Source organism: Tasmannia lanceolata, unplaced genomic scaffold (assembly GCF_043159265.1).
Source record: "Tasmannia lanceolata isolate RefF3 unplaced genomic scaffold, GAP_Taslan_0.1 ptg000012l, whole genome shotgun sequence".
NCBI classification, from domain to species: domain Eukaryota; kingdom Viridiplantae; phylum Streptophyta; class Magnoliopsida; order Canellales; family Winteraceae; genus Tasmannia; species Tasmannia lanceolata.
The window spans coordinates 12471832-12499480 of record NW_027518689.1 but is presented as its reverse complement, the minus strand read 5'-3'; the positions used below and the strand labels follow the sequence as shown (position 1 = coordinate 12499480).

At 38.6% G+C, this 27649-nt stretch overlaps 1 protein-coding gene across 8 annotated transcripts in view; it reads left to right on the top strand.

The window, feature by feature from the left end:
• Positions 1-312: 312 nt before the first annotated feature.
• The window catches only part of LOC143887627 (serine/threonine-protein kinase/endoribonuclease IRE1b-like), a 31954-nt gene continuing 4617 nt past the window's right edge, over positions 313-27649 (top strand). Inside the window, exons 1-4 of one of the 8 annotated variants that reach the window (XM_077391738.1) lie at positions 313-645; positions 21292-21479; positions 21591-21840; positions 21945-22017. In XM_077391738.1, coding sequence (XP_077247853.1) covers positions 533-645; positions 21292-21479; positions 21591-21840; positions 21945-22017 — 624 coding nt within the window. In that variant the 5' untranslated portion in view covers positions 313-532. Of the gene's footprint in view, positions 646-2620; positions 3181-11775; positions 12500-15460; positions 20424-20458; positions 21249-21291; positions 21480-21590; positions 21841-21944; positions 22030-27649 lie in introns of those variants that run through there. The other 7 variants (XM_077391737.1, XM_077391736.1, XR_013254312.1 and 4 more) reach the window with 7 other exon arrangements.

The following is a 27649-nucleotide window of genomic DNA, read 5'->3' as shown; positions in this document are numbered from 1 at the left end:
GTGTTAAATGCAAGGAATATATCTGTCAAAAACCTTTACACATTTAATTTTTTTTACCCTGTTTTATTCAAGGTGTTTTCTCATTTAGGTTTAGATACATGGATCTTTTGGTCATGTTTCATTTCAGTATGTGTATATTCAGGTGTGCTTTACTTTGGTTTTATTGGGCTCATGATACATTAGCTAAGATTTTCAAATACCAAAGGAATTGTGAGCAAAGTTTAATCTTTATGTTGAAATGATCATTCAGGTTTTGTCATTATAACTATTGAATTTTTTCGAATGTTCATTATCTAAAGGTTCAATTGTTTTTTAAGGTACTTATCAGGGCCACAATATTGTTACAAAACGCCTCCTTAAGTCCCATCATAAGGCGAATTTTAGAGAGCTTGAAATTCTTAGGGTTGCACATGAAAACAAAAACGTTATTGGGTTCTATGGAGTGCATGAGACCAAAGATTTTTATTATCTTATACTACAGCGCTGCGATTTCACACTATACTCTTTCATTTTGTACTGCTCCGAGAGTACGATGCACTCTACAAGTGAGGTTGAGTTGAAGATTTTAAAAGAGAAAATTTCTGAAGATATGAAATTATGGACTCCAATTGGCCGCCCTACATCTCTATTGATTGATCTAATGAGGTCAGTAAATTTTATGTGCATTCTTTAATTATCAGAATCAATTCATATTCTTTGGAGCGCTTCCAGTATTAAAATCGCATTCTTTAACTTAATTGTAAGAATTATTTTTCAATATTTATTAGAACAGGATCACATTATTTTGTTAAACAAATTGACTCTAGACTAATATTACTAATTTGTGAGACGAACATAACAAGCCTAATTTATTAATAATAGATGTCTCACTATGATTAGAGTTTACTATCAATCTCGTAGTCTACTAAACCAAACCTCCATAGGTTAACAATAAAACCTTCATCTAAATTAGTGCAGTTGCATGTTGAAGCATACTAATGAGCAATCGTTCAGCAGGTTGAGGCACACAAGGATCACTATTAATCATAATTTCTCATCATGTGACGCGTATCCATGAAAAGTGGTGTCATAAGTGATATTGTACAATAATGATTCACACCAACATAGGTCTAGTGACAAATCACTTGAAATGGGTAAGACGTGTTTCCTTCTATGACAGAGTTGGACGTTTTTCTTTTTTTTTAGTGGGATTAGGATAGTAGTTTGAGTTAAAGTAGGAAATTAAGTAATTTAAGTTTAATTAGGATTTCTTTTTTCAAACTATTGGAAATAAAATCACTTGCAGACGTTTTTCATTCTTTCGCCAGGTTAAATTAGGGGTGCAACTTGGGTCGGTGCATCGACCCGACCCGAAAATAACATTGGTCGGGTTTAGGAATCATGGGTCTCGGGTTGGGTCGGGTTTTAGTTTGAAAAACTCAGCTCAAATCTTGGGTAGGGTCGGGTTTAGAGAAAAAAACCCAAAAACCGGCCCGGCTTATATAGATGTACTATGACCTTCGTAAATATCTCTTGAATAACATAAAAGGGCGACCCAATGCACAAGGCTCGGGTCTAGGGAGGGCTAGATGTACACAGCCTTACCTCTGCTTTGCAGTTTTAGTTGCTCTAACCCGTGACCACCAAGGCTTCCTTCAAGGAGTGAAATCTAGATCCATCAAGAACGAGCAAAAATTCTACTATTCTTCCTGAGATCTATTGGATCTAGTTGATTTGTAACCTCAAAAAAAAAAAAGAAAAAAAAGAAAAAGAGAGAGAGAGAGAGAGAAAGAAAGATGGACACGCTGGAAAAAGCTTTTGATTCTCCAAGGCAGACGATGTACAAGATTAGAATTAGATTTGCTAGAACACACTAGCAATAGTGATTAAAAGAACAGAGCAAAAACGATACTCTCTCTCTCTCTCTCTCTCTCTCTGTAGTACTTAAACATGAATGTGATGATTCGACAGAGAGTTAAAGTTGAGGAAAAGAAACTGCTAGATTACAAAAAAAATATTGTAGGCGAGGAATAATTGAACTCTGAGCAATGAAGATCACAAAAAAATGGAGGAATCGGAGTATTTTGTGGATTGCATCTGCCAAAAATGAATCGGAGCAATTGGCAATGTGTTGTTCTCTACTCCCGTGAACCTTGTTGCCCTTGGTCTCAATATCAACTAGGAGATCAAGGTTTTCAAAGTGTGCAAACCACAAGAAGTAGATCAGATCTATTAGTGCTCTATAAATCCAGAGTACTCCAGCTCTAGGATCTGCCAAAGATAAGAATCTTTTGCAAGCTGTGCTCTGATACCAGATGATGCGGATTGGAATCAAGGAGGAAGAAAGATGTTGAGAAACTAGTGAGGTGAAGTGCAACAGTAAGCAGTGAGGTGTTGTGATCTTCCACAACGTAAAGCAAAGAGTTTCAAAAGAATTTAAAATATAGGATTAAGAACTCTTAGTTGAAGATCATAGACTAGATCGTAAGAAATTGAGCTAGGAAGAGAGCAAAAAAAAAAAAAACAACGGGTTAATTGATTATAGAAGAATCTTGGAATTAAACATGAGATTTGTCCTTTGAAGAACTGGAAATATGGCAGACACCTTGAAGGATCAGATCCAGATCTTAAGTGTAGACACCCCATTTTGTTTTGTTTTAATCGACAAATAAATTAGTGTGTTAAATCCATGTGAGAACCCCCTCTATCATTGATTTATATGTTTTAGGTCATTAATATCTTGATCTGACTTTACGGATCATCAATCGGGACAAAATAAGCTAGGGTCACTTCATAGCCCGGACCCTGATTCTATTCCGAGACCCGATTTCCGTAAATCGTTAGATCAGTGGCAGATCATGACCTGGGTCTAACCATCCAAAACCACCTAACCTCTCCTCTCATCCTAACCATCCAAACCTCACCTAACCTCACCTAACCTCTCCTCTCATCATAACCATCCAAACCTCACCAAACCTCACCTAACCTCACCTAACCTCACCTAACCTTACCTAACCTCACCTAACCTCACCTAACCTCACCTAACCTCCTATCCCATTCTCCTATAAATACCCTCTCATCCCACCATCAAAAAAAAAAAAAGAAAAGAGGAGAGAACCCCTCTCTTAGAAAATTCAAGCCCTCTCTCTAGACCAAATCCCTCTTCTCCATAAGTTTGCATGGAATATCGTCTACAAAAAGGTATGTCTTTTGGAATTTTATTTTCTTTTCTATATTTGTAGGATTGAGTGTTGTTTTGCGTATATTTTGGTTGATGTCATGTTTAATTTTGTACTAGTTTGGCCTTGGTCATGTTCTCACTTATGCTAAATATGATTAATGTGTTAGGGTCATTAGAACCTATTTGCAATGGGATGTTGAAATCATTGGCTTGTTAGGGAATTTAGATTTCTTTTGGGAAAACAATTCATTAAAAATTTTGAACATTTACAAGAAAGAAAACTTGAATTTTACATGAATTATCAAAACCCATTTAATTTGGCTTACAAAACCTCCATCTTTCAATTGATAACAACAGCCCCCACTCCAATTTGATAACAACAGCCCCCACTCAATCTCAAGAACCCAATATCCATACCCCACCTTGCCAAGTAGATAAAAACAACCCCTTTTTCAAACATCCCATTTGAATCTAATCTCAGGCCCATTCAAGCCATTTTTCATATTCACCGTCTTTTAATCACTAAAAAAATAAGAACTATCAAAAGAAAACATGGGGGTGCCAATATCATTCCCGTCATAGTGCTAGCTGTTAGACTTTAAACAGATTTTTCGACCTCTAAACAACAGAATCGTGGGAAATGGTTAACTACAAAGTCGTAGATATTTTCGTGCCGTTTCCAACGAGTATTCGTGCTAGATCAGACAGCGAGCGGTTAAAAAGTTAAGTCCAAAATGGTTGCGGCACACCTTTAGGCATTTCCAGTTTAATGTTGCTGTCCTTTTGTTTGCAACACAAATTCGAACCTCTAAATCACAGATTTACAAACAATGGAGAACTACAAAGTTGTAGCCCTATAAAAGATCTTTCCAACGCATGTTTGTACGTTGAATTTGGCCAAGCGGTTAAAGAGTTACGACAGTTTTAGTGGGCTGCATTTGTCAGATCTTTTAATGGTCAATGGTTTGTCGAATTTGTGCAATTGTCAAAACTTGGTTGTGTTAACGTCATTTTCCAAACCAAAATCGAAAGACATTAATCTAAAGTACATCCAACCTAAAATTAACAAAACTAAAATTCACCCATTTAAAATCCACTGATAAAAATCCGTTAAAAGCCATTAACCAAAAGACCACTAAAAATTTCAAATGAAACTAAAACCTTCTAAATAAACAACTTTAAAAGCTACCAAACACACTAAATACCTTCAGATAATAAAAGCTTCAAGAAAACTCTAAAAGTTTCCACAAACCCAAAAGAATTCGAGATTCCCAAGAGCCGGTGGATTCAAAATTCCTTTAGGAACCCTTAGAGCCCAATTTAGGAACACTGGTGTCGTGTCATGTCGTGTCCTAAGTTTTAGGGAGTCCTAGGTTTTAGGGAGTCCTAGAGTCAAGAGTCCAGCCTCATCACGGACGTTTGCTATGTATAGCAACCGTGCCATAGGTTTAGTTACACTAGTCACCCGATCTTTTCCATAGGACAAGCCTAGTAAACTAGGATGTAGGCTAACCTGCATTAGTCTAAGGGACAACTTGCATTTAGATAAGAATCATATAGCATCTTCGATGAAATCCTAAGATAATAAAATCCTCAACTTGAATTAAATAACTTCTCTTAAAACTGTTGAAACAGTCAATCCCGTCTAGGTCGGTGTCTTAGTTGAGTTAGGCATATGTAACTTAGCTTAGGTGCACCGAACTACGTCGACTCTGATCCCAGTGAGGCTTGGGTACGTAGGCAGCTTGGATGTCTGATGGCATACCACCCGCGAGTCGGCACCACAAACAAATTGTGGTGTTTTGTATATTAATTTTCTTGTAAATGCTTAATCAAATCACTTAGGACTTTCCATGAAATTAGAATTTTAGGAGAACTTTCACATAGATTGAATCCAGACAAATTAATAAATCAAGATACACATTTAGGATTCACATTGAAATTAGATCATAGGATGCATGTCACTTAGTTCGCACATTAACATAGAGTTGAATGAGCCATTTAAAATAAATTTAAAAGAGTTAGCTTTTGGAATCGAAGACCGATTATCGGGCAAGAATGGTGCATGTGGTGGATAACTCCCCATACCTTCCATTCTCGTAACCAGGTAGCGAGTCTAGATTTCTGGTTAATTACGGGTCCTAGATCCCACATCTAGGTGGCGACTCTGTCAGTCTCTTTCGTGTGGAATTCGGATTGCCTTAGTGATCCCAAGTTCACAGGAAAGATTAATTCAAATCAATAATAAAATGCACACGCCAATCGCGTGGATACGAGAGACCAAGAGAGAGAGAGCGGCGGCTCGCGCCCCACACCCCTCTCGCGGGATCAGGGTACCACAGTCTGGCGACTCTGCTGGGGACCACCTAACTTCATTAAAATTTCAAAAGATAATTCATTTGAATTTAATTTAACTGGCTCATAAAAACTCTATACTTGTTAGATTAGTTTGTCTTGTTTTATTTTCTCATCACATTTTACTCGAACTTAACCTAACAAAACCTGAGGGCATCATAGATTGCGCAAACATATTGCACACACTTACATCACTTGCATCTAAACTCTTGCATCTCACGTGCACACACGTCCTATTTTAGGAACCCGGAGTGTTATCTAGCATGGTTGACTGGGATTTCATCACCTGGTGCCTCTGTGCTAGAGAAGCATTCCACCCTTAGCCTAGTACCTTTATGGTACGTAAACGGATCTCTTGTTCACGTACTGATACGCCGGACACTGGTACAGTATATCGAACAGGGATTCGCGCTAAGGGAACTCTTGGCCTTACCCCTAGATTAACCCACACATGCATGTAGTATACGAACACATGTGCATCATGTGTGTGAGCCTAGTTTAGGATATCCTACCCATTGGTGTCTAGATTAGGCCGTGGTCCATCTTCCAATGGTCACGATCGGTCCTTAGATACACGAACAAAGTCATGAGTCGAGATTCTCTCTCCACTCCGATAGATTAGGATTAGGGTTGATGCCTTCAGGTAACACTGATAAAATGTGAAAAAAAAAAAAAAAAAAAAATTTCCCTTTGGGTTAGGATATAAATCCCATAATTTTCAAAGATCTCATAGGATTAGTCATTCATGATCTATCCGTTGAAAGCAATCTTATGCTATCTCATCTAATCTTTTGATCGTGCGTCTTTCGTTCTTCTGTCATACGATTCGATCGTATCTTCATGCCATCCCCTAACTGGCAGATGCAGAATCTCACAATCTTTCGATTATGCGTTCTCATGATCTGATCATGCCTGGTCCAGATAATCCAATCTTGCTTGTACCCCTGGTCTGTTCCTCCTCTAGGGGCTACCTTTTTCAAGATTATTTTGCTAAGTCCTTCAGAGTTCACTCTCAGAATCATTGAGCTAGGGGCATTTCCCTATGCGAATCAGTCATCATTGTCCAAAATTGAAAGTATCAGCCATGATGATGTTCAGAACGAACCAGCCTTCGCCGAGCCTTCAACGCCAAACAGTTGCAGCAGTTAAAGTTTTAGTCACTTACTATTTTATGTTGAGTCAGTCATCATGGTCAGTATAATTGTTGAGTCCGGTCTTACAGTTAAAGGTCAATACCTAGTCCAGGCAAGTTATCTTCTGTTTCTCTTTCTTATTTAGAGTTGTGAATCGTGAGCATGTTCAGGATAGGTCATCTGATGTAATAGCTTTTCTTTAAATAAAATTTCAGTCAGTTCCAAAAAGTTCACTTGTGTCTGTTCTTAAGTGTGCTTCTGATCTTAAAATAAGACTCCCTCCACAAATGAGGACAAAATTGACGAAACTCCACTTGAGTCACAGCAATTACTTGAACGAGAGGAGGAGCGCCAATCCCAACCTTTCAAAGATGAAATTGAAATGATAAACACTGGCACTGAAACTTTGATTCAGTGAATGCCGATTGAAAATACATTACCCTCTAAAGAGTGTGAAGAATTGATAAAATTATTTCAAGAATAAGAAGATTGTCTAGAAAAGCTACAACCGATACCAGGGGCAAGACATAGATGGAAAGCTCAAAGAAAATGAAGAAAGTGAGAAGATATATGCTATACAAGGGGCATAGAGTGGAAACAACTTTCATATTTCCAATCAATGACCTTGGTTCTCAAATTCATAAAGCCAACAAATTCAAGATGAAAAGTTCAAGAGCAAACAATGAAAAGTGATCATCAGATATCGAGAGTATGAATCCATAGATGGAGGATGTCAAAGAACAAGTTTCGCTCTATGAAAGTCAAAAGCACGTATTAGAATCTTGAAAGAAGAAGATCCATTATCTCTTACCTGGAAATGCCGTCAAACTCCGCGAAAAAAAAAACAAAAGAGAAAAAAAAAATAATCAGTACCAGAGGGACTCTAGTAACCTAGATCGATTCCCAATCTGAACATCGAAAGGCCTCCTTTGGCCGATTAAATCCCAAAATCAAAACCCAATGTCAAAAGAATACCGATTTGCAAACCCTTCGAGCCTAAATCAAATTTTCTTGAAAACCCATCAAACTTGGGGCATTCCCCCGAACTACGCGAGACCTGATCCCTACACTGGGGTACGTAGGCAGCTCGGTTAAACCGAGTTCGGTCGATTCAAAAGAAAAAGAAAAAGAAAAATCAATCGTTCCAAAAAAAAAAAGAGGGACAAGTTCCAAAAGAAGAGAAGATAATTATTCCAGAAAGAAAAGAAAAAAAGAAAAATCAATTAACCTTCAAACAATTTATTTTCAAACTAGGGGCATTTGCCCTGAACTACACACGTCCTAATTCCTACATGGGGATATGGAGGCAACCTGTTCACAGGTTTGGTCGAAATCTTTGTTGAGCCTTAAGCCATTCTTTGTAAAGCCCTATCCTACCTATAAAGTCCCTCCGGTGTTCAGATTTAATGATCTAGGTCCCGAAACACAAAAAGAAAAAAAAGAACGGAGTTTGAAGATCTGCTAGACTGAAAACCTGAAAGGGCGGTCTAGGCAAAATTTAAGATCATTTCCCTGCTAAGTTGAAAACCCGAAAGGGCGGCTTAGGCAAAAGCTAAGGGGATAGCCTGCTGGATCGAAAACCTAGAAAGGTGGTTCAGGCAAAAGTTAAGGCTAGCGCGGTCCGCCAAGTTAAAAACCCTGAAGAGGTAACTTGGTCACGGTAAGAGAATCAGTATAAGAAGGCTACAGCCGGTATCAAGACTGAAGATCAACTGAAATTCAAGCAAATTCAAGTGATATCCTCAAAACTGGGGGCATTGAAGCTAAGCAATCTTAAGGGGCGTAATTAAATCCTTGAGGCATTACTGTTTCAAGGAAGAAGTCCCATGTGCACCAATTGAAAAAAAACATTCCTTGAAAGGATAGACTTACCAAATAAAATATTAACTAAGTCAGAAGTATTACTGTGTCTGTCAGTGTAGTCAGTCAATCTTTGTCATTCTATGTTCACTCCTTCAGAGCTGCTCAATCTTTTGAGTAGTGCATTTTATCTAAGTTTTCTCTTTAGAAAGAGTCAATCGTCGTCCTGGTGTCCAAATGATGCAACTGTCTCGGTGAAGAAGGCCCAGCCTCGTCAGCTCCCTGCGATCGTATGAAGGAGTTCGAGAATCTAGTCAAACAGCTACATTTCAAAGAAGATCAACTCAGAAGAGTTCAGAAGTAGAAACATCAGAAAGCCCAACTTTCGTAAAAAGATCATACCCCAGGAAGGCACCTTAAGCTTGGAAGAGCCCCAGATGCAATGGTGGTTGAGCCAATTTCTCAGAAAGATGAACCATTAAAATTCGGAATCTCCTTCCAGTTGTTAAATACTATCCTGGTCAAGAAATGTTTATCTAAACACCGGTCAAGAGGCAAATCCCACTTTTCCATGATTATATCCAAGAGAGCCATTGTTCTAAATTACCAATCTCAACTGTCTTGTTCAAGGTTTCAGTTATCAAAATCCCCAGAAGACAAGACCAACAGTCTCATTGAGAAAAATCTTGTTGAAGTTTCATAAAAGTGTTCCTAATCCATTCTTGTTACTAATGGTTCTTCGTTCATAAGGTTGGTCGTCTCATCATTCGTCAAAGTCTTGGTTTCCAATATCTTTACTGGGCACGATCTATAATGTCCCCGATTTCATTGAGTTCAAAAAAAAAAAAATCTAAAATTCATCAAATCCAATTCTACGTCAAATTCAAATTCATGAAAACCTCTAAATTCTTCGAGCCCATTTGTGAACGGTGCCTCTTTTCTCGAGGCCATTTGTGAATGGTCTCATCTTCTCCATGAGCCCGTTTGCGGACGGTGCCACATTTCCCAAAAATACAAAAAAAATAAATAAAAATAATAAAAATTCATCAAATCAAATCCTAATTCAAAAAAAAAAAAATCCAATCCTACGAAAAATCTCATGTCCTCTTTGAGCCTGTTTGTGAACGGTGCCTCTTTTCTCGAGGCCATTTGTGAATGGTCTCGTCTTCTCATTGAGCCTGTTTACGGACGGTACCTCATTTCCCAAAAATAAAAAATTTAGCAAATCCAAATCCTTACTTCAAAAAAAAAAAATCCAATCCTACGAAAAATCTCATGTCCTCTTTGAGCCCTTTTGTGAAAGGTGCCCCATTTCTCGAGTCCATTTGTGAATGGTCTCGTCTTCTCCTTGAGCCCGTTTACGGACGGTACCTCATTTCCCAAAAATAAAAAATTTATCAAATCCAAATCCTTAATTCAAAAAAATCCAATCCTACGACAAATTCAAGTTCATAAAAATTCTCTTGTTTCTTTGAGCCCGTTTGTGAACGGTGCCTCATCTCTCGAGTCCATTTGTGAATGGTTTCGTCTTCTCCTTGAGCCCATTTGTGAACGGTGCCTCATTTTCTGAGTTCATTTATGAATGGTCTCATGTCCTCCTTGAGCCCGTTTGTGGACGGTGCCTCATTTCTCAAAAAATCAAAAATTCATCAAATCCAATCCCCAATTCAAAAAATCCAATCCTACGTCAAATTCAAATTCATAAAAATCTCTAAATTTTTCATTGTTGAATTCATCAATCAAAGCTATCTTGTGTCGTCGAGCCCGTTTGTGAACGGTGCCTCATTTCTCGAGCCCATTTGTGAATGGTCTCGTCTTCTCCTTGAGCCCGTTTGCGGACGGTACCTCATTTCCCAAAAATAAAAATTCATCAAATCCAATCCCCGATTCAAACAAATCCAATCTTACGTCAAATTCAAGTTCATGAAAAATCTCATGTCCTCTTTGAGCCCTTCTGTGAAAGGTGCCTCATTTCTTGAGGCCGTTTGTGAATGGTCTCGTCTTCTCCTTGAGCCCGTTTGCGGACGGTACCTCATTTCCCAAAAATAAAAAATTCATCAAAACCAATCCCCGATTCAAACAAATCCAATCTTACGTCAAATTCAAGTTCATGAAAAATCTCATGCCCTCTTTGAGCCCGTTTGTGAACGGTGCCTCTTTTCTCGAGGCCATTTGGGGATGGTCTCGTCTTCTCCTTGAACCCGTTTGTGAACAGGTTTCTCATTCTCTGAGTCCATTTGTGAATGGTCTCATGTCCTCTTTGAGCCCGTTTGTGAACGGTGCCTCTTTTCTCGAGGCCATTTGTGAATGGTCTCATCTTCTCCTTGAGCCCGTTTGCGGACGGTACCTCATTTTCCAAAAATAAAAAAATTTATCAAATCCAAATCCTTAATTAAAAAATAAAAATAAAAATCCATTCCTACGTCAAATTCAAGTTCATAAAAAAATCCCTAAATTCTTCGAGCCCGTTTGTGAACGGTGCCTCATTTCTCGAGTCCATTTGTGAATGGTCTCGTCTTCTCCTCGAACCCGTTTGTGAACAGGTGTCTCATTCTCTGAGTCCATTTGTGAATTGTCTCATCTTCTCCTTGAGCCCGTTTGTGAACGGTGCCTCATTTTCTGAGTCCATTTGTGAATGGTCTCGTGTCCTCTTTGAGCCCGTTTGTGAACGGTGCCTCATTTCTCGAGTCCATTTGTGAATGGTCTCGTCTTCTCCTTGAGCCTGTTTGTGAATGGTGCCTCATTTCTCGAGTCCATTTGTGAATGGTCTTGTCTTATCCTTGAGCCCGTTTGTGAATGGTGCCTCTTTTCTCGAATCCATTTGTGAATGGTATCGTCCTCCTTGAGCCCGTTTGTGAACGGTGCCTTATTTCTCGAGTCCATTTGTGAATGGTCTTGTCTTCTCCTTGAGCCCGTTTGTGAACGGTGCCTCTTTTCTCGAATCCATTTGTGAATGGTATCGTCCTCCTTGAGCCCGTTTGTGAACGGTGCCTCATTTCTCGAGTCCATTTGTGAATGGTCTTGTCTTCTCCTTGAGCCCGTTTGTGAACGGTGCCTCTTTTCTCGAGTCCATTTGTGAATGGTTTTCTATCCTCCTTGAGGCCGTTTGTGAACGGTGCCTCATTATCCAAGTCCATTTGGGAATGCTTCTTATCCTCGTTGAACCCGCTTGTGAGCGGCGTCTCATCTCCTTCTAAAAACTGTTTGAGAGCGATCTTTGTCCTTTTCCTTCAGAATCCATTCGAAAATGATATCTCATTCTCTAATTGCCCGTTTGTGAACGGCGCCGCATCGAGTTTTTTTTTTTTTTTTTTTTTTTTTTTTTTATTATTCAAGTTCTAGGGTTTCATCTAAGGTTTTGCATTATGTTAAGGTGCGTTGTGTCTAGAGAGTCCTTTGTCGATTAAAGCTACGCAAAATGGTTCTGTCATTTTTAACTTTGGTATTCAATGACTACGTCATCTCTACCAAAGAGGGGCATCTGTAGACACCCCATTTTGTTTTGTTTTAATCGACAAATAAATTAGTGTGTTAAATCCATGTGAGAACCCCCTCTATCATTGATTTATATGTTTTAGGTCATTAATATCTTGATCTGACTTTACGGATCATCAATCGGGACAAAATAAGCTAGGGTCACTTCATAGCCCGGACCCTGATTCTATTCCGAGACCCGATTTCCGTAAATCGTTAGATCAGTGGCAGATCATGACCTGGGTCTAACCATCCAAAACCACCTAACCTCTCCTCTCATCCTAACCATCCAAACCTCACCTAACCTCACCTAACCTCTCCTCTCATCATAACCATCCAAACCTCACCAAACCTCACCTAACCTCACCTAACCTCACCTAACCTTACCTAACCTCACCTAACCTCACCTAACCTCACCTAACCTCCTATCCCATTCTCCTATAAATACCCTCTCATCCCACCATCAAAAAAAAAAAAAGAAAAGAGGAGAGAACCCCTCTCTTAGAAAATTCAAGCCCTCTCTCTAGACCAAATCCCTCTTCTCCATAAGTTTGCATGGAATATCGTCTACAAAAAGGTATGTCTTTTGGAATTTTATTTTCTTTTCTATATTTGTAGGATTGAGTGTTGTTTTGCGTATATTTTGGTTGATGTCATGTTTAATTTTGTACTAGTTTGGCCTTGGTCATGTTCTCACTTATGCTAAATATGATTAATGTGTTAGGGTCATTAGAACCTATTTGCAATGGGATGTTGAAATCATTGGCTTGTTAGGGAATTTAGATTTCTTTTGGGAAAACAATTCATTAAAAATTTTGAACATTTACAAGAAAGAAAACTTGAATTTTACATGAATTATCAAAACCCATTTAATTTGGCTTACAAAACCTCCATCTTTCAATTGATAACAACAGCCCCCACTCCAATTTGATAACAACAGCCCCCACTCAATCTCAAGAACCCAATATCCATACCCCACCTTGCCAAGTAGATAAAAACAACCCCTTTTTCAAACATCCCATTTGAATCTAATCTCAGGCCCATTCAAGCCATTTTTCATATTCACCGTCTTTTAATCACTAAAAAAATAAGAACTATCAAAAGAAAACATGGGGGTGCCAATATCATTCCCGTCATAGTGCTAGCTGTTAGACTTTAAACAGATTTTTCGACCTCTAAACAACAGAATCGTGGGAAATGGTTAACTACAAAGTCGTAGATATTTTCGTGCCGTTTCCAACGAGTATTCGTGCTAGATCAGACAGCGAGCGGTTAAAAAGTTAAGTCCAAAATGGTTGCGGCACACCTTTAGGCATTTCCAGTTTAATGTTGCTGTCCTTTTGTTTGCAACACAAATTCGAACCTCTAAATCACAGATTTACAAACAATGGAGAACTACAAAGTTGTAGCCCTATAAAAGATCTTTCCAACGCATGTTTGTACGTTGAATTTGGCCAAGCGGTTAAAGAGTTACGACAGTTTTAGTGGGCTGCATTTGTCAGATCTTTTAATGGTCAATGGTTTGTCGAATTTGTGCAATTGTCAAAACTTGGTTGTGTTAACGTCATTTTCCAAACCAAAATCGAAAGACATTAATCTAAAGTACATCCAACCTAAAATTAACAAAACTAAAATTCACCCATTTAAAATCCACTGATAAAAATCCGTTAAAAGCCATTAACCAAAAGACCACTAAAAATTTCAAATGAAACTAAAACCTTCTAAATAAACAACTTTAAAAGCTACCAAACACACTAAATACCTTCAGATAATAAAAGCTTCAAGAAAACTCTAAAAGTTTCCACAAACCCAAAAGAATTCGAGATTCCCAAGAGCCGGTGGATTCAAAATTCCTTTAGGAACCCTTAGAGCCCAATTTAGGAACACTGGTGTCGTGTCATGTCGTGTCCTAAGTTTTAGGGAGTCCTAGGTTTTAGGGAGTCCTAGAGTCAAGAGTCCAGCCTCATCACGGACGTTTGCTATGTATAGCAACCGTGCCATAGGTTTAGTTACACTAGTCACCCGATCTTTTCCATAGGACAAGCCTAGTAAACTAGGATGTAGGCTAACCTGCATTAGTCTAAGGGACAACTTGCATTTAGATAAGAATCATATAGCATCTTCGATGAAATCCTAAGATAATAAAATCCTCAACTTGAATTAAATAACTTCTCTTAAAACTGTTGAAACAGTCAATCCCGTCTAGGTCGGTGTCTTAGTTGAGTTAGGCATATGTAACTTAGCTTAGGTGCACCGAACTACGTCGACTCTGATCCCAGTGAGGCTTGGGTACGTAGGCAGCTTGGATGTCTGATGGCATACCACCCGCGAGTCGGCACCACAAACAAATTGTGGTGTTTTGTATATTAATTTTCTTGTAAATGCTTAATCAAATCACTTAGGACTTTCCATGAAATTAGAATTTTAGGAGAACTTTCACATAGATTGAATCCAGACAAATTAATAAATCAAGATACACATTTAGGATTCACATTGAAATTAGATCATAAGATGCATGTCACTTAGTTCGCACATTAACATAGAGTTGAATGAGCCATTTAAAATAAATTTAAAAGAGTTAGCTTTTGGAATCGAAGACCGATTATCGGGCAAGAATGGTGCATGTGGTGGATAACTCCCCATACCTTCCATTCTCGTAACCAGGTAGCGAGTCTAGATTTCTGGTTAATTACGGGTCCTAGATCCCACATCTAGGTGGCGACTCTGTCAGTCTCTTTCGTGTGGAATTCGGATTGCCTTAGTGATCCCAAGTTCACAGGAAAGATTAATTCAAATCAATAATAAAATGCACACGCCAATCGCGTGGATACGAGAGACCAAGAGAGAGAGAGCGGCGGCTCGCGCCCCACACCCCTCTCGCGGGATCAGGGTACCACATTAAGCTAGGCTTTTAACATCATTCAACACCTAGAAGAGACACAACTTCTAGGCTAGATCTAATGCATAGATCTGAACTGAAATGTTGTTCACCAGGGTGGAGGCAAAAGAAGGATTCAATCTTGGACAAAATTTACCATATGACGAACATAATAATGTCAAGAATTGGATCGAAGTAAGAACAAAACAACATGAAACAAAGATTGATATTCAGGCTAAAGCTGAAATAAACCTTATAATGATCTTTGGTAAGGAACATATTACAAGAAAGTAAAAATAGAGGAAAGGAACTCTTACACAAAGAAGCTTCATTCACCTCTAATGGAGGAGAAAACTCCTCTCCTTGAGCCATCTAATGCTGATTTGGCTCATTTACCACACCCTATTACTTGCCCCTAATATGTACACATACCACACACACTCGCATGTGCACAGTTGCCCATATTCCCTCATCTCTAGACTTTACAATTAAGAAACCTATATCCCAAATGCTAGTCACGTTTCCCCACTAGAAGTCCATCATGTTTAGGTTCCACAGTCTTGACATGAGTACATGGACAAATTTAAGTTTCTCATCATCTTATATTGGAAATAAAATTCAGTTTGCCAATTAAAATTGTTGCCATTGTTGCCTTTGAAGAGTAGCACAAAATGAGCCATCTGCTGCTCGTTTTCTTTTACCTTGAGCCTCACCTTCCCAAAGTTCAGCAATAACCCAGTCCCTTCCACTCTTTTTTCCCTCTCTGTTTTGACCCAGTGACCCAGCCTTTGACGTCTCCTTGTTCTTCATCCTATTGCATCCGAAACCCCTTAATTTCCCAGCCCAAAGACCATCTTCAATCTCAGCATAAATCCTTATCTAATCCTCCTTCCCAAAGTTTGCAAAAGACCCTCTAAAATCATCTAAAATCAGCCACCACAAAGACCCTCTCACCTTTATACCATCCCAAGACTACGTGAGACCACGCCCTTTATACCGTGATTCGGCTGCCATCTGATCCTAGTTCACCACAAATGCCATTCTCCTTCGTAAACCCACTTTGGTATTCAATGATCTGAAGCAGATTGTGGCAAATTCAAGGCAGAATTCTTTCATTCTGAAATCCTGATCTGCCATTTCCCGGTGCACACGCTCTTGATGAGGTTCTGCTGTTTTCTAGGAGATGCTGATAAAGCCTTGATGAGATCGAATCGACATCACTCTGTATCTGCAGCTCCCATAGAGGAGTTAGCCGTGAGTGCAATAACATAGGATATGGTTTGGGTCTTTGGGAGAGTGATTTGAAGAGATCAGAAAAAACACTATTAGAAGGGAAATGGTGGAAATCGGAGAGCTGGGTTGTGAAAATATGGATAGAGGGTGGAGAGCAGAGAAGGAAGAGAGGGGGGGACATGAATATATCGAACCCGAAATATCCTTCTTTTGAATTCAATTCCCTGGACTGAGAAGCGTTCGCTCCATAAAAATGTAGCCTAAAAATCAATTAAAGAACATCATTTCCTTCGTTTTTATTAAAAAAAAATAAGAAATCATTCCAGGAAAGTAAAAAGCCCCATGGGTAGGGGTGTCAACGGATCCACTTCAGATCGGATCCACCTATGTCCTATTCAAGATCCATTTAGATTCACTTTGGATCGGATCCACCTATGTCCTAGTCAAGATCCATTTAGATTCCTTATCGGTTGAATCGGATTGGGATTGTTCTTTGGATTCTACTTCCCGCGTCACATTTCAAATCAGACTGTCCATCAGAGTGTCCTCGTAGGTCTTACTAAGAGTTGCATAATTTTAATTTTTTGTTGAATGATATATGAAATAAAACAAAGAATATAAAACACAGGATTACACCATTGGCAGAGATTTCCTTGTTCACAACTAATATAACTAATGGAATCCTTCTTTAGCTAAGAAGAAAGCAATAACAATAGCCTCTTTGTCAAGATGAAGACATAAATCACTTTCAAACAAGAACATTATGATATCTATGTAAGGCACAATCATTACTGTAGATAAACTACAAGCTCCAAATCTACCGAGTTTATTATTGCCAATTAAAACAAGCAATCGGAAAGAAAACAAAGAATATGTTTTTCCATGACTATTTTTGAATAACCTCTCCTTCAAAATCAACCCCACCATTATACTTACTAGTGACGAGTGTAGAGAATCAGAAAAACTCTATATTCAGATCACATTCAGATCACGGATTACAAGAATAGTGCCAAGAAAACCCCAAGGCACAACATAAGTTTCAACTCCCATTAGATGCCACTAGAAATCATATCACAGATTGCAAGAATAATACCAAGAAAACCCCAAGGCATAACATAAGTTTCAACTCCCATAAGATGACATTAGAAACTAATTTTTCCCTCTTAGCATGCAGATCTTTTTTTAAAAAATAAAAAACTGACTGGTTAAAATCGTAAGATGCCTACCTAGATGTAAAACTGGTAAAGAGCACTGTGGCTACAACAAGGTTGGGGGTGGCAAGGGCTAGGTTTCAGTGAGGACGAGTGGCTAGCAAGTTAGCAACGACCAACGTGTAGGAAATAGATTAGGATTTCAAGAAGAAAGGGACTGAGGAAGAAGAGCGGGGTTTTCGTTTGAAAATGGAAAAGTGGAATGAATCCCACCATTATATGATCCCTCTTTAAGGAAATATGCACTGTATAATTTGTGTAATTACATATATTCTAAGGGTATTTATGGTATTTATAGAAAATCATTTTGGAAGGTCCTTAGGTTTTCTCCGCCTGTCTGACGATCCGAAAATATTTCAAATAGCATATTAATTTATTCCACCACAAGTGGATTCCATTTAGGCATGTAACACTAAGATTCTGCTGACAGAATCTCATATCCGCTTCTACCCGATTTGTTCGGCTAGAATGAGATCCTTCATATATGGGATTTGCTAGCGTCCATCGCAGATGGTCTGCTGCATGTTAGACCAGCCACACAAGCTCACTTTACAGCAGCTTCTGTCTTCATTCATGATGTGGCTTATTTGACATGCAATAGACCATCTGCGATGGAAGCTATGCGATGGACGCTAGCAAATCTATATATATGTATATGGGAGATAGTGGGATCAGATTTGATTTGATTATGGGATATTGAGAGATCTGATTTGATTACACAGGTGGTAGGTCAAGTATTTAAGGCTATATTAGGTAATTCTATTAGATTAGGATTAATTATTTCCTTTCTTATCTAAATCTCCTTCTATGTTTATCTTTATGTGCTCTATATAAGCACCTTCTGTGATTAATGAAAATGAAGTTTAGTGAAATTCCTAATTTCTCGACCCGGACCTTGCCCCGATCACAATCCATCAAGTTTTGTTCTCTGGCTACAACAAGGACGGAGACGGCCGATGATGCCGTCTGCCTGACTACAATAAGTCCTACCATCCATTCATCCTCGCGTGGCTGTTGTTGTTGCACTTGCTGCGCCGTCTCCGTCCTTGTTGTTTCTGTAACCCTCTTGCTTGATCCCAATCTTTGGCATATTGAGGTCAGATCTGATGCTGCCCCTGTATCATTGCTTGAATGGCATGCTTCCATGGACATCCATATTTGCTACATGGATGCTGCAGACATACTCTTTATTATTTGGCCCTTGTTCTTCAAGATCAAAGGAAGACGTCCACTATCTATTCTGGTGAAGCTATCTCGACATACTTCTGTCATAGCCACTTGAAAAGAGCCTTTTGGAAGATGACAATTCTTTCTATAAAATCTTATATTGGCACCCCTTGTTATTCCAAAAATTTTCATCCGTTCGGAAGGGGTAGGAAATTGCAACCCACCATATTCTCTTCGACAAAATTTTTCTCCCTATATTTTTTTTTATACTTGCACTCCTTAAAAAAATGCATTTTCCATGTCCTAATATCACTGCCCCTTTTCCAAGATGATTGATAATTTCCATTACATTTTTATCCGCTAATTGCCGCTTCTCATCATTCCTTTATCTTTTCTTCTTCTTCTTCTTCTCTCTCTTAAATTTTGTTTCTTTTGTTGATATATTTCGGTTGAGGTACCTCATTTGAGGTGCGTGCCCTGAATATTCCCTCCTTTCAGTGAGGTGCTTCATTTCTCTTTGAAGTGCGTGAAAGAGTTTCATTTCCATGAGGATCGGTAAGAGCCGACTCATGTTGTCTCGCTCACCGTGGCCCATTCTTGCATATTTCGGCAGTGGTCCATTATGACCCATTTCTTGCCCATTCCAGCATTGGTCCATTATGACCCATTTCTTGCCCATTCCAGCATTGGTCCATAGTGAAGGTCCATAGTGACCTGTTCTTACTCACCCATCGAGACTTGGGTATATTTGGCCCATTACGACCATGATTCAGTGGCTTTTATAAGCCGTCTTCGCGGTACATTAACAAAGCTGCGTCTTCTTCGGCAATTAGCATCAATCCTCATCATCAACAACATACATCAAGCGGAGAGGTAGGGTCATAAAAGTATCGAATCTGCATTTTAGGGCTAGAAAAGGCTCTGAGAGAGAGAGACAGAGAGACAGTGGGAGAGAGAGAGAGAGAGAGAGAGAGAGAGAGAGAGGTTGAGAGGCTAGAGTTTTGGGCATATATGTATGGTGTGAAAACCCTGACGGTATAAGATTTTACCTCTAATTCAAAGATAGAAGCAGGGTATAGTGCGCAACCGGCAAGTCCCGTGGGGGCGGCACGTCAAAAGCAGCACCCTTGATTATGCATAGTAGGTCAATAATACTCCCTTCATAAAATATTAGTCCGGTGCTAACCCTCCATAGTAAGTCATTAACATGGCATTAAGTAAGGTAAATTCTTTTTTAAAGAAGCTTTATACAACTAAAAACTGGAAGGGAAAAAAACACTTGTAAACACTCATCTATTAATGTACAGAGATCCCTCAAACTCGGGCAACAAATATATAAATTTTTAACTACCAGATTTTACATTGCGTGCAATCAAGTTTTGATGGTAATACTCAGCCCAATCTAATAAATTCAACAAACAAACTGAGACCTCACTCCCTTTCACGACTCTAGCACGCTCGAACGCTCGCACGCCAGCCCGGATGGGAGCAGAAGTAGGAAAACCATAAATATAAATATAGATCTTGTCCTGGAATGTGAGAGGACTTAGGAAATGAAAAGAACGTGGTAAACATGTTTTGTACTGTAGAACTTGCTCCGAACCACGTAAATCTTGTGTCCATCTCTTTGACTTTACCTCCTATCTCTCTTGTGCAAATTGTTGCAATTGTACATCAAATTTGGCAAAATTTTCTATATTTTAGGGGATATTTATTGTAATCAAACCTCCATATACATTTGAGTGAGATCAGGTTTGATTTGATTATGGGATATTGTGAGATCTGATTTTATTACATTAGGTGGCAGGATAAGTATTTAGGGCTATATTTGGTAACTCTATTAGATTAGGATTTGTTATTTCCTTTCTTATCTAAATCTCCTTCTATGTTTTTTCTTTATGTGCTCTATATAAGCACTTTCTGTTATTAATGAAAATGATCCAAGTTTAGTGAAATTCCTAATTTCTTCATTTTTTATGGCTTTACTCCCCTAAAAAATTCGGGAGAAACTACTTTTAAGATGGTTGCTGAACCTAAGGAATTTTAGGTTCTCATTTTTCCTCGACAACACTCTCCAATCTTTCCTTGTCTTCTCTTTCGCTCTCTCCGCACTAGAAACCAGACGTTCTTCATGGTCATTCTTCAAAAAATGGGTGCGAGTCCGCATGAGAGCCAGGATTTTTGTTTGAAGAGCTTCTCCCAACTTTATGAAAGGCCAGGAAATCAGTATATTCCGAGGATTTTATGGAAGATAAGTTGGGACAAGAGGAGTTTATGGGAGAGCTCTGTAATGGGTTTAATTTGATGGATGATTGGTTCTCTTTCATGAGTAAGCTGCTGGCTGATCGGTTCTCTTTCATCTATTTTCCAATTGTTCTGTGGAGAGAAAGAAATTGGGTATTTCTGAGATTACCCATTTACAGATGATTCTAATGTTATAAACTTACAGTCACTATTTTTCTAATCAATGAAAGGGCTTTGTTCTCTCTCTTTTGATCTTCATTGCTACATGTTCACAGCTGATTTGGAGTGTATACACCATGCTCTCCTTTATAAATTTCTTTCTCTTTTTATCTTTTTTGTCCATAGGATTTTGATCATTATATCCCCTAAACAGATGGTGTTGTGGGTAAAATTTATTTAATCTGCAAGTATTAACTGTTAATCATATGATGGTGTGTGTCGAATGTAGGGGAAAATTGATTAAATCTCCTATTTCAGCACATTCATGGGCTAATGTATTCAATTGTATTATCAGTCCTTATCTGAAATCTTTGGAGCATAAACTGAATGGCTATTTCAAACGGCTATTAATCTTTCAAAATTTTTGTTTTCCTAAGTTTTCATATTTAATAATGCATCTGCTTATGTGTGATGTAGTGATATCGTCAATGGGCTTGTCTATTTACACGACAAAGAAATTGTACACAGAGATTTGAAGCCCCGGAATGTATTGATAAACACCAACGAATTAGCAAGCACTGAAGGATTTTTATGTGCTAAGCTCTCAGACATGGGTATAAGCAAGCACCTTCCTACGAGCATGACATCTTTCAGTCATTCTCAGAGTAAGGGTAGTTGTTGAACCTCGACAAGCATCCTATTGTTGTTAACATATAGTATATTGTAGGATCTTGGGATTTTTCTTTTAAATTCATCATATTTGTCATTATTTGTAGATCGTTATGGAACTTTAGGTTGGAAAGCACCTGAAATTGCTGGAGGTCATCGTCAAACAAATGCAGTTGATTTATTCAGCTTGGGTTGCGTTCTTTTCTTCTGCATTTCAGGGGGTGGACACCCATTTGGTGTTTCCTTTGACCGTGAATCCAATATTGCGTCCAACAATTTAGAACTATTTCTAATAGAACACATCAAAGAAGTTGTAGATGTTATTTCTTGTTTGCTAGACCCTAACCCAGAATTGAGGTAAGCAAATCTTCAATGTTCTTTATGTATTTTATTATTATTGTTGTTATTGTTGTTGTTAATAAGATCACACTTTTGACAAAGCACCTGAAAATCATTCCCAGGCCAAAAGAGACTACAGTTATGCGCCATCCTCTGCTTTGGAAATCTAAGAAGCGCATGTGGTTTCTTCAGGAGGTTAGTGACAAGGTACAACCAGATAGGGGTGGTCCTCTTTCTAAGGAAATAGAAAGTATGGTGGTATATAAAATGTGGGATAAAAGGTTGGGATTTACAGTTACAAAAGACATTTTTATGCATAGAAACTACAATGGAAACTCCACATGTGATTTGTTGTGAGCTATTAGAAATATGTTACATCATTATGGAGACCTACCTCAAAATATCCAGGTTTGCTTCTTGTAGACACCCCATTTTGCTTTGTTTTAATCAACAAAGAAGTTAGTGTTCTTGTTATCAGTCTCTTTCAGTGTTTTCCATTCCCGTGTCCGCTCCTCTTGTTTTCTCGATCTTTTTGGTTATTTTTGTCATGTTTTGTGTCGTCCTGATAATTGTTGAGAAAGGTTATTCCCGAGAATCCGAGCAAAAGAGAATTTGGACTCATTCGGTGGGCCCGAATTGAGCATTTATTGAAATTTGGACCGGTTTGGGGTGGGCCCGCATTGAACATTTGCTTAAATTTGGACCAATCAGAGGGCCCGCATGTTGTTTTAATGAAAAATGAGTTTCAAGCCGATTTTGATCCGATGTAAGGGGGCCCACCTTTTCTTTGAAGGTCATCCTATAAAGATAACTTATGAGAAGCGATTAATTTGAGAAGTATAAATGGAGGGTTTTAGATCGTCTTTCAGCGAACAGGGGGCCCGCCATTTCTTGATGATTTTCGTGCATTTTCGGCCAAGTTGGAAAGTGGGGCCCGTAAAATATTCAATATGCAATCGCCCAGCGTTAGGGATGTATCCAAGTTGATGCGATTGGTCGAGGTTTAAAAGATCAAATTTCATTAAGGAATATTTGTTCGGCCGAATAGTGGGTCCACCCCTAATAAAAGGCTTGATTTTTAAATAATTATGGGCGCATAAATCCATTTAGATGGTCTGTTCACGAAGGGAGTGATCATTTAGAAAGAAAAAATATTAAAGGATGGCCAAAATTCTTTCCAATGTGAAAAGATACGTTTGTATCTCTCAAAGTGGAAGCATGGGCAATATTAGAAAGAGAGCAGACTTAAAAAAGAAAAAAAAGGAAAACCTCTTGGCAACTTTCCCTCAGAGGGAGATCAAGCAAAAAGGAAAGAGGGGGAGGATTAGAAATGTTTGGAGGCAAGCTCTCTCTAGAGGCTCTCGGCTGAAGAAAAAAAAAAGAATAAAAAAGAAGAAGAAAAAAAGGAGGAGAATCGGTCTGAGGAGAGGTGGGAGATGAACGGTTGAAAGGGAGAGTGCGATTTCTCTGCAACCTTCCCTGAGTAGCATCGATGATTTTCTTTTGACAGATCTCTCACCCTACATCCTCTACTCTCTCAAGCAGCCTCTCCCTCGGTGTTCTCTCCCCAGCAGCAAGCCGTAAGTGGTTTTTTTTTTTTTTTTAAAAAAGAAACAAAAGGGACGAGAAAACAGAGCTTCCATTTTCCCTATCCCTACCTTCCTTGCCAATCATCATCTCCTCACTCCCTCACCAGCAGCTCCCTTCTTACTCTTTTTTTTTTACGTGTTTTTCACTCACACATCCTATCTCAGCAGGAAAACAGAGCATCTGTTTTGCTACACCAACCAGTCTTCCCATGGCCTCTCCATCTCCCCATCATTCTCATGTTCCCCATATCTATTCTCTCTCCTTTATATTCCCTCTAAATTAAAAAAAAAGGAAAAAAACGTGAAAAAACAGAGCATCGCATGCTCTGTTATTTCTGTTCTTTCTCTCTCTCTCTCTCTCTCTCTCTCTCTCTCTCTCTCTCTCTCTCCCTCCCTTAACCTCTCGTTCTGTTCTTCACCACCCTCTCTGTTTTTGTTCCACACCACTCCCCACACTCTCTACCGCTCTGTCACTCTCCATCTCTCTCTCATCCTCATTCCCACTCCCCATCTCACATTCTCTGTCAATCTCTATCGGCCTCTCACCTCTCGGTCTCTCCGCATCTCTGTGTCTCCCTGTCCCTCCCATTCTCTATCTCTCTTATTTTCTCTATTTTGTTTCTCCATCTGTCTCTCTCACTCCCTCGTTCCATCTGTCTCTCTCACTCTCTCACAAACTCTTTCTTTCACTCTCGTTCTCTACCACTGTCTCTCACTCTCACACTCTCCCTCTCTATATCTCTATCCCCATCCACAGCAAGAAAGCAAGAAACAAAAGAAAAAAAAAGAAAAAGGGAAGAAGAAAGCGGGTCGGATCGCAGCGTCGGCGGGATTTTCAGATTTTTCCCAGATGATTTGGCATTTTTTATGAATTTTGCATGGTTTTTAGCATTTTATTAAATTTAATTCAATATTAAATGTGTGAACTAAAAATCATGATCTGTATGAGTGTTTCAAATCCGTTTCGTCCCAAAATTTAATACGATGTTCTACTTAAATAGGGTAAAATAACTATCGGATCGGATCGGACATTGGATAAACGGTTTTTTAGAATTTGAGTGAGGAGTAGAATTTTATTTAAAAAATTGGCTGAGAAATTACGAAATTCGAAAAAATAGCCATCTCAGGATGATCTATTTTTTGGAATTTTAAAATTTTCTTGTGTTCATCACATCAGAACAAGGTTGGAGGACGTTTTCCAGAATCGTAATTTTCTCGAAAATCGTGTTTTAAAAATAGAAAACTCTTCAAAAATATCTTTTCGACGAAGAAAAATAAATTATATACTAAACGAATTCCAAAATTAATGAAATTTTGTAGGAAAATAATATAATACTGATACATTTTACCATGACTTTTTGAGAATTTTTGGAATTGGTTTGGTATATTATTTTATGCTTTCTTTGAAAATTATCAGATTTTGGGAGAATTTTTACAGCCATCAGATCACAGATAAAATTCCCAACATTTTTACAGTAGTCTTATATTCCATATTTCTAGTTGCTGTGAAATTTTCAAGTAATTTAGATCTTGTTTCATATGGGATGTATTGTTAATTCATCATCTTGTCTGAAAATTAAACAATCCGAAAATGATAGTAAATGGCTTCCAAAATTCATGAAAATCTCACAACATGCTATTTTTACTTATTTCCAGTAGTTTATGTGTTATTTTTGCAATCTGATCAATTAATTGTTAAATAAAAATTAAATATGAGCTTAATGTAAAAATCTGTAAAAATCTTTCAGTAAGCTACATTTTATCATATCTTGCTTTTGTAAAAGTTTCAACTCATTTTGAATTCGTTTGCAACAGTTTCACTTGTAAAATCACTCATATGTTTAAAATTGATAAAATTCATTGAAAATCCGAAATTAATTAAAAATCATCTGAAAATCTCTAAAGAACCTTAAAAATCTGTCACATATTAACTCCTTAATCCATTGAAACAGAAATCTTAGGATCTTTAGATTTCCCTGGAAAAATGGCCAGTGCATCCATAATCGTATCTCAATTGCAACCGATCTTTGACAATTAGAATATTTAAGCTATAGCATGTTGTTGGCTCCGAGGTTACTGTCCACGGAAATCCTGAGATATGCCAGGCAATAAGATGCTATAACCTAAGCATTAAATTGCGGAAGGAAAGAGTGCACGATTCCCTTCCTTGGATGTTATTCGAGGCCGAAATTGGTGAACCCTAGAGCCATTGGTAATCCTTAAATGTCCAAAAACTGAAAATTCTTGAAATCTGAAATTAACTAACTTCAAGAGCTTAAATCGATTTGTCTCGAGTCTTTCGGAACCATTGGATTATGGTTTCCGATATAAGAACCATTAGAGCCCAATTTAGGAACACTGGTGTCGTGTCTTGTCCTAGGTTTTAGGGAGTCTTAGGTTTTAGGGAGTCCTAGAGTTAGGAGTCCAGCCTCATCACGGACGTTTGCTATGTATAGCAACCGTACCATAGGTCTAGTTACACTAGTCACCCAATCTTTCCCTAGGACAAGCCTAGTAAATTAGGATGTAGGCTAACCTGCATTAGTCTAAGGAACAACTTGCATTTAGATAAGAATCATATAGCATCTTAGATGAAATCCTAAGATAATAAAATCCTCAACTTGAATTAAATAACTTCTCTTAAAACTGTTGAAACAGTCAAATCAGTCTAGATCGGTGTCTTAGCTGAGTTAGGCATAAGTAGCTTAGCTTAGGTGCACCGAACTACGTCAACTCTGATCCCAGTGAGGCTTGGGTACGTAGGCAGCTTGGATGTCTGATGGCATACCAACTGCGAGTCGGCACCAAAACAAATTGTGGTGTTTTGTATATTAATTTTCTTGTAAATGCTTAATCAAATCACTTAAGATTTTCCATGAAATTAGAATTTTAGGAGAACTTTCACTTAGATGGAATTCAAACAAATAAAGTAATCAAGATACACACTTAGGATCTACATTGAAATTAGATCATAGGATGCATGTCACATAGTTCGCACATTAACATAGAGTTGAATGAGCCATTTAAAATAAATTTAAAAGAGTTAGCTTTTGGAATCGAAGACCGATTATCGGGCAGGAATGGTGCATGTGGTGGATAAATCCCCATACCTTCCATTTTCGTAACCAGGTAGCGAGTCTAGATTTCTGGTTAATTATGGGTCCTAGATCCCACATCTAGGTGGCGACTCTGTCAGTCTCTTTTGTGTGGTATTCGGATTGCCTTAGTGATCCCAAGTTCACATAAAAGATGAATTAAAATCAATCATAAAATGCACACGCCAATCGCGTGGGTACGAGAGACCAAGAGAGTGCGTGGCGGCTCGCGCCCCACCCCTCTCGCGGGATCGGGTCCCACAGTTTGGCGACTCTGCTGGGGATCACCTAACTTCATCAAAATTCTAAAAGATAACTCATTTGAATTTAATTTAACTGGCTCATAAAAACTCTATCTCTTATATACTTGATTAGATTAGTTTGTATGCTTTATTTTCTCATCACATTTTACCCGAACTTAATCTAATAAAACCTGAAGGCATCATAGATTGCGTGAACTTATTGCACACACTTACATCACTTGCATCTAAACCCTGCATCTCACATGCACACACGTCCTATTTTAGGAACCCGGAGTGTTATCTAGCATGGTTGACTGGGATTTCATCACCTGGTGCCTCTGTGCTAGAGAAGCATTCCACCCTTAGCCTAGCGCCTTATGGTGCGTAAACGAATATCTTGTTCACGTACTGATACGCCGGACACTAGTACAGTATATCGAACATGGATTCGCGCTAAGGGAACTCTTGGCCTTACCCCTAGATTAACCCACACATGCATGTAGTATACGAACACATGTGCATCACGTGTGTGAGCCTAGTTTAGGATATCCTACCCATTTGCATCTAGATTAGGCCGTAGTCCATCTTCCAATGGCTACGATCGGTCCCTAAGTACACAAACAAAGTCATGAGTCGAGATCCTGTCTCCACTCCGTTAGATTAGGATTAGGGTTGATGCCTTCAGGTAACACTGTTAAAATGTGCGAAGATTAAAAAATTTCCCTTTGGGGTTAGGATATAAATCCCATCATTTCCGAAGATCTCATAGGATTAGTCATTCATGATCTATCCGTTGAAAGCAATCCTATGCTATCTCATCCCATCTTTTGATAGTACGATTTTCAAACTTCTATTATGTGATTCGATCATGTATCCATACTTTCTTTATACTGGCAGGAAC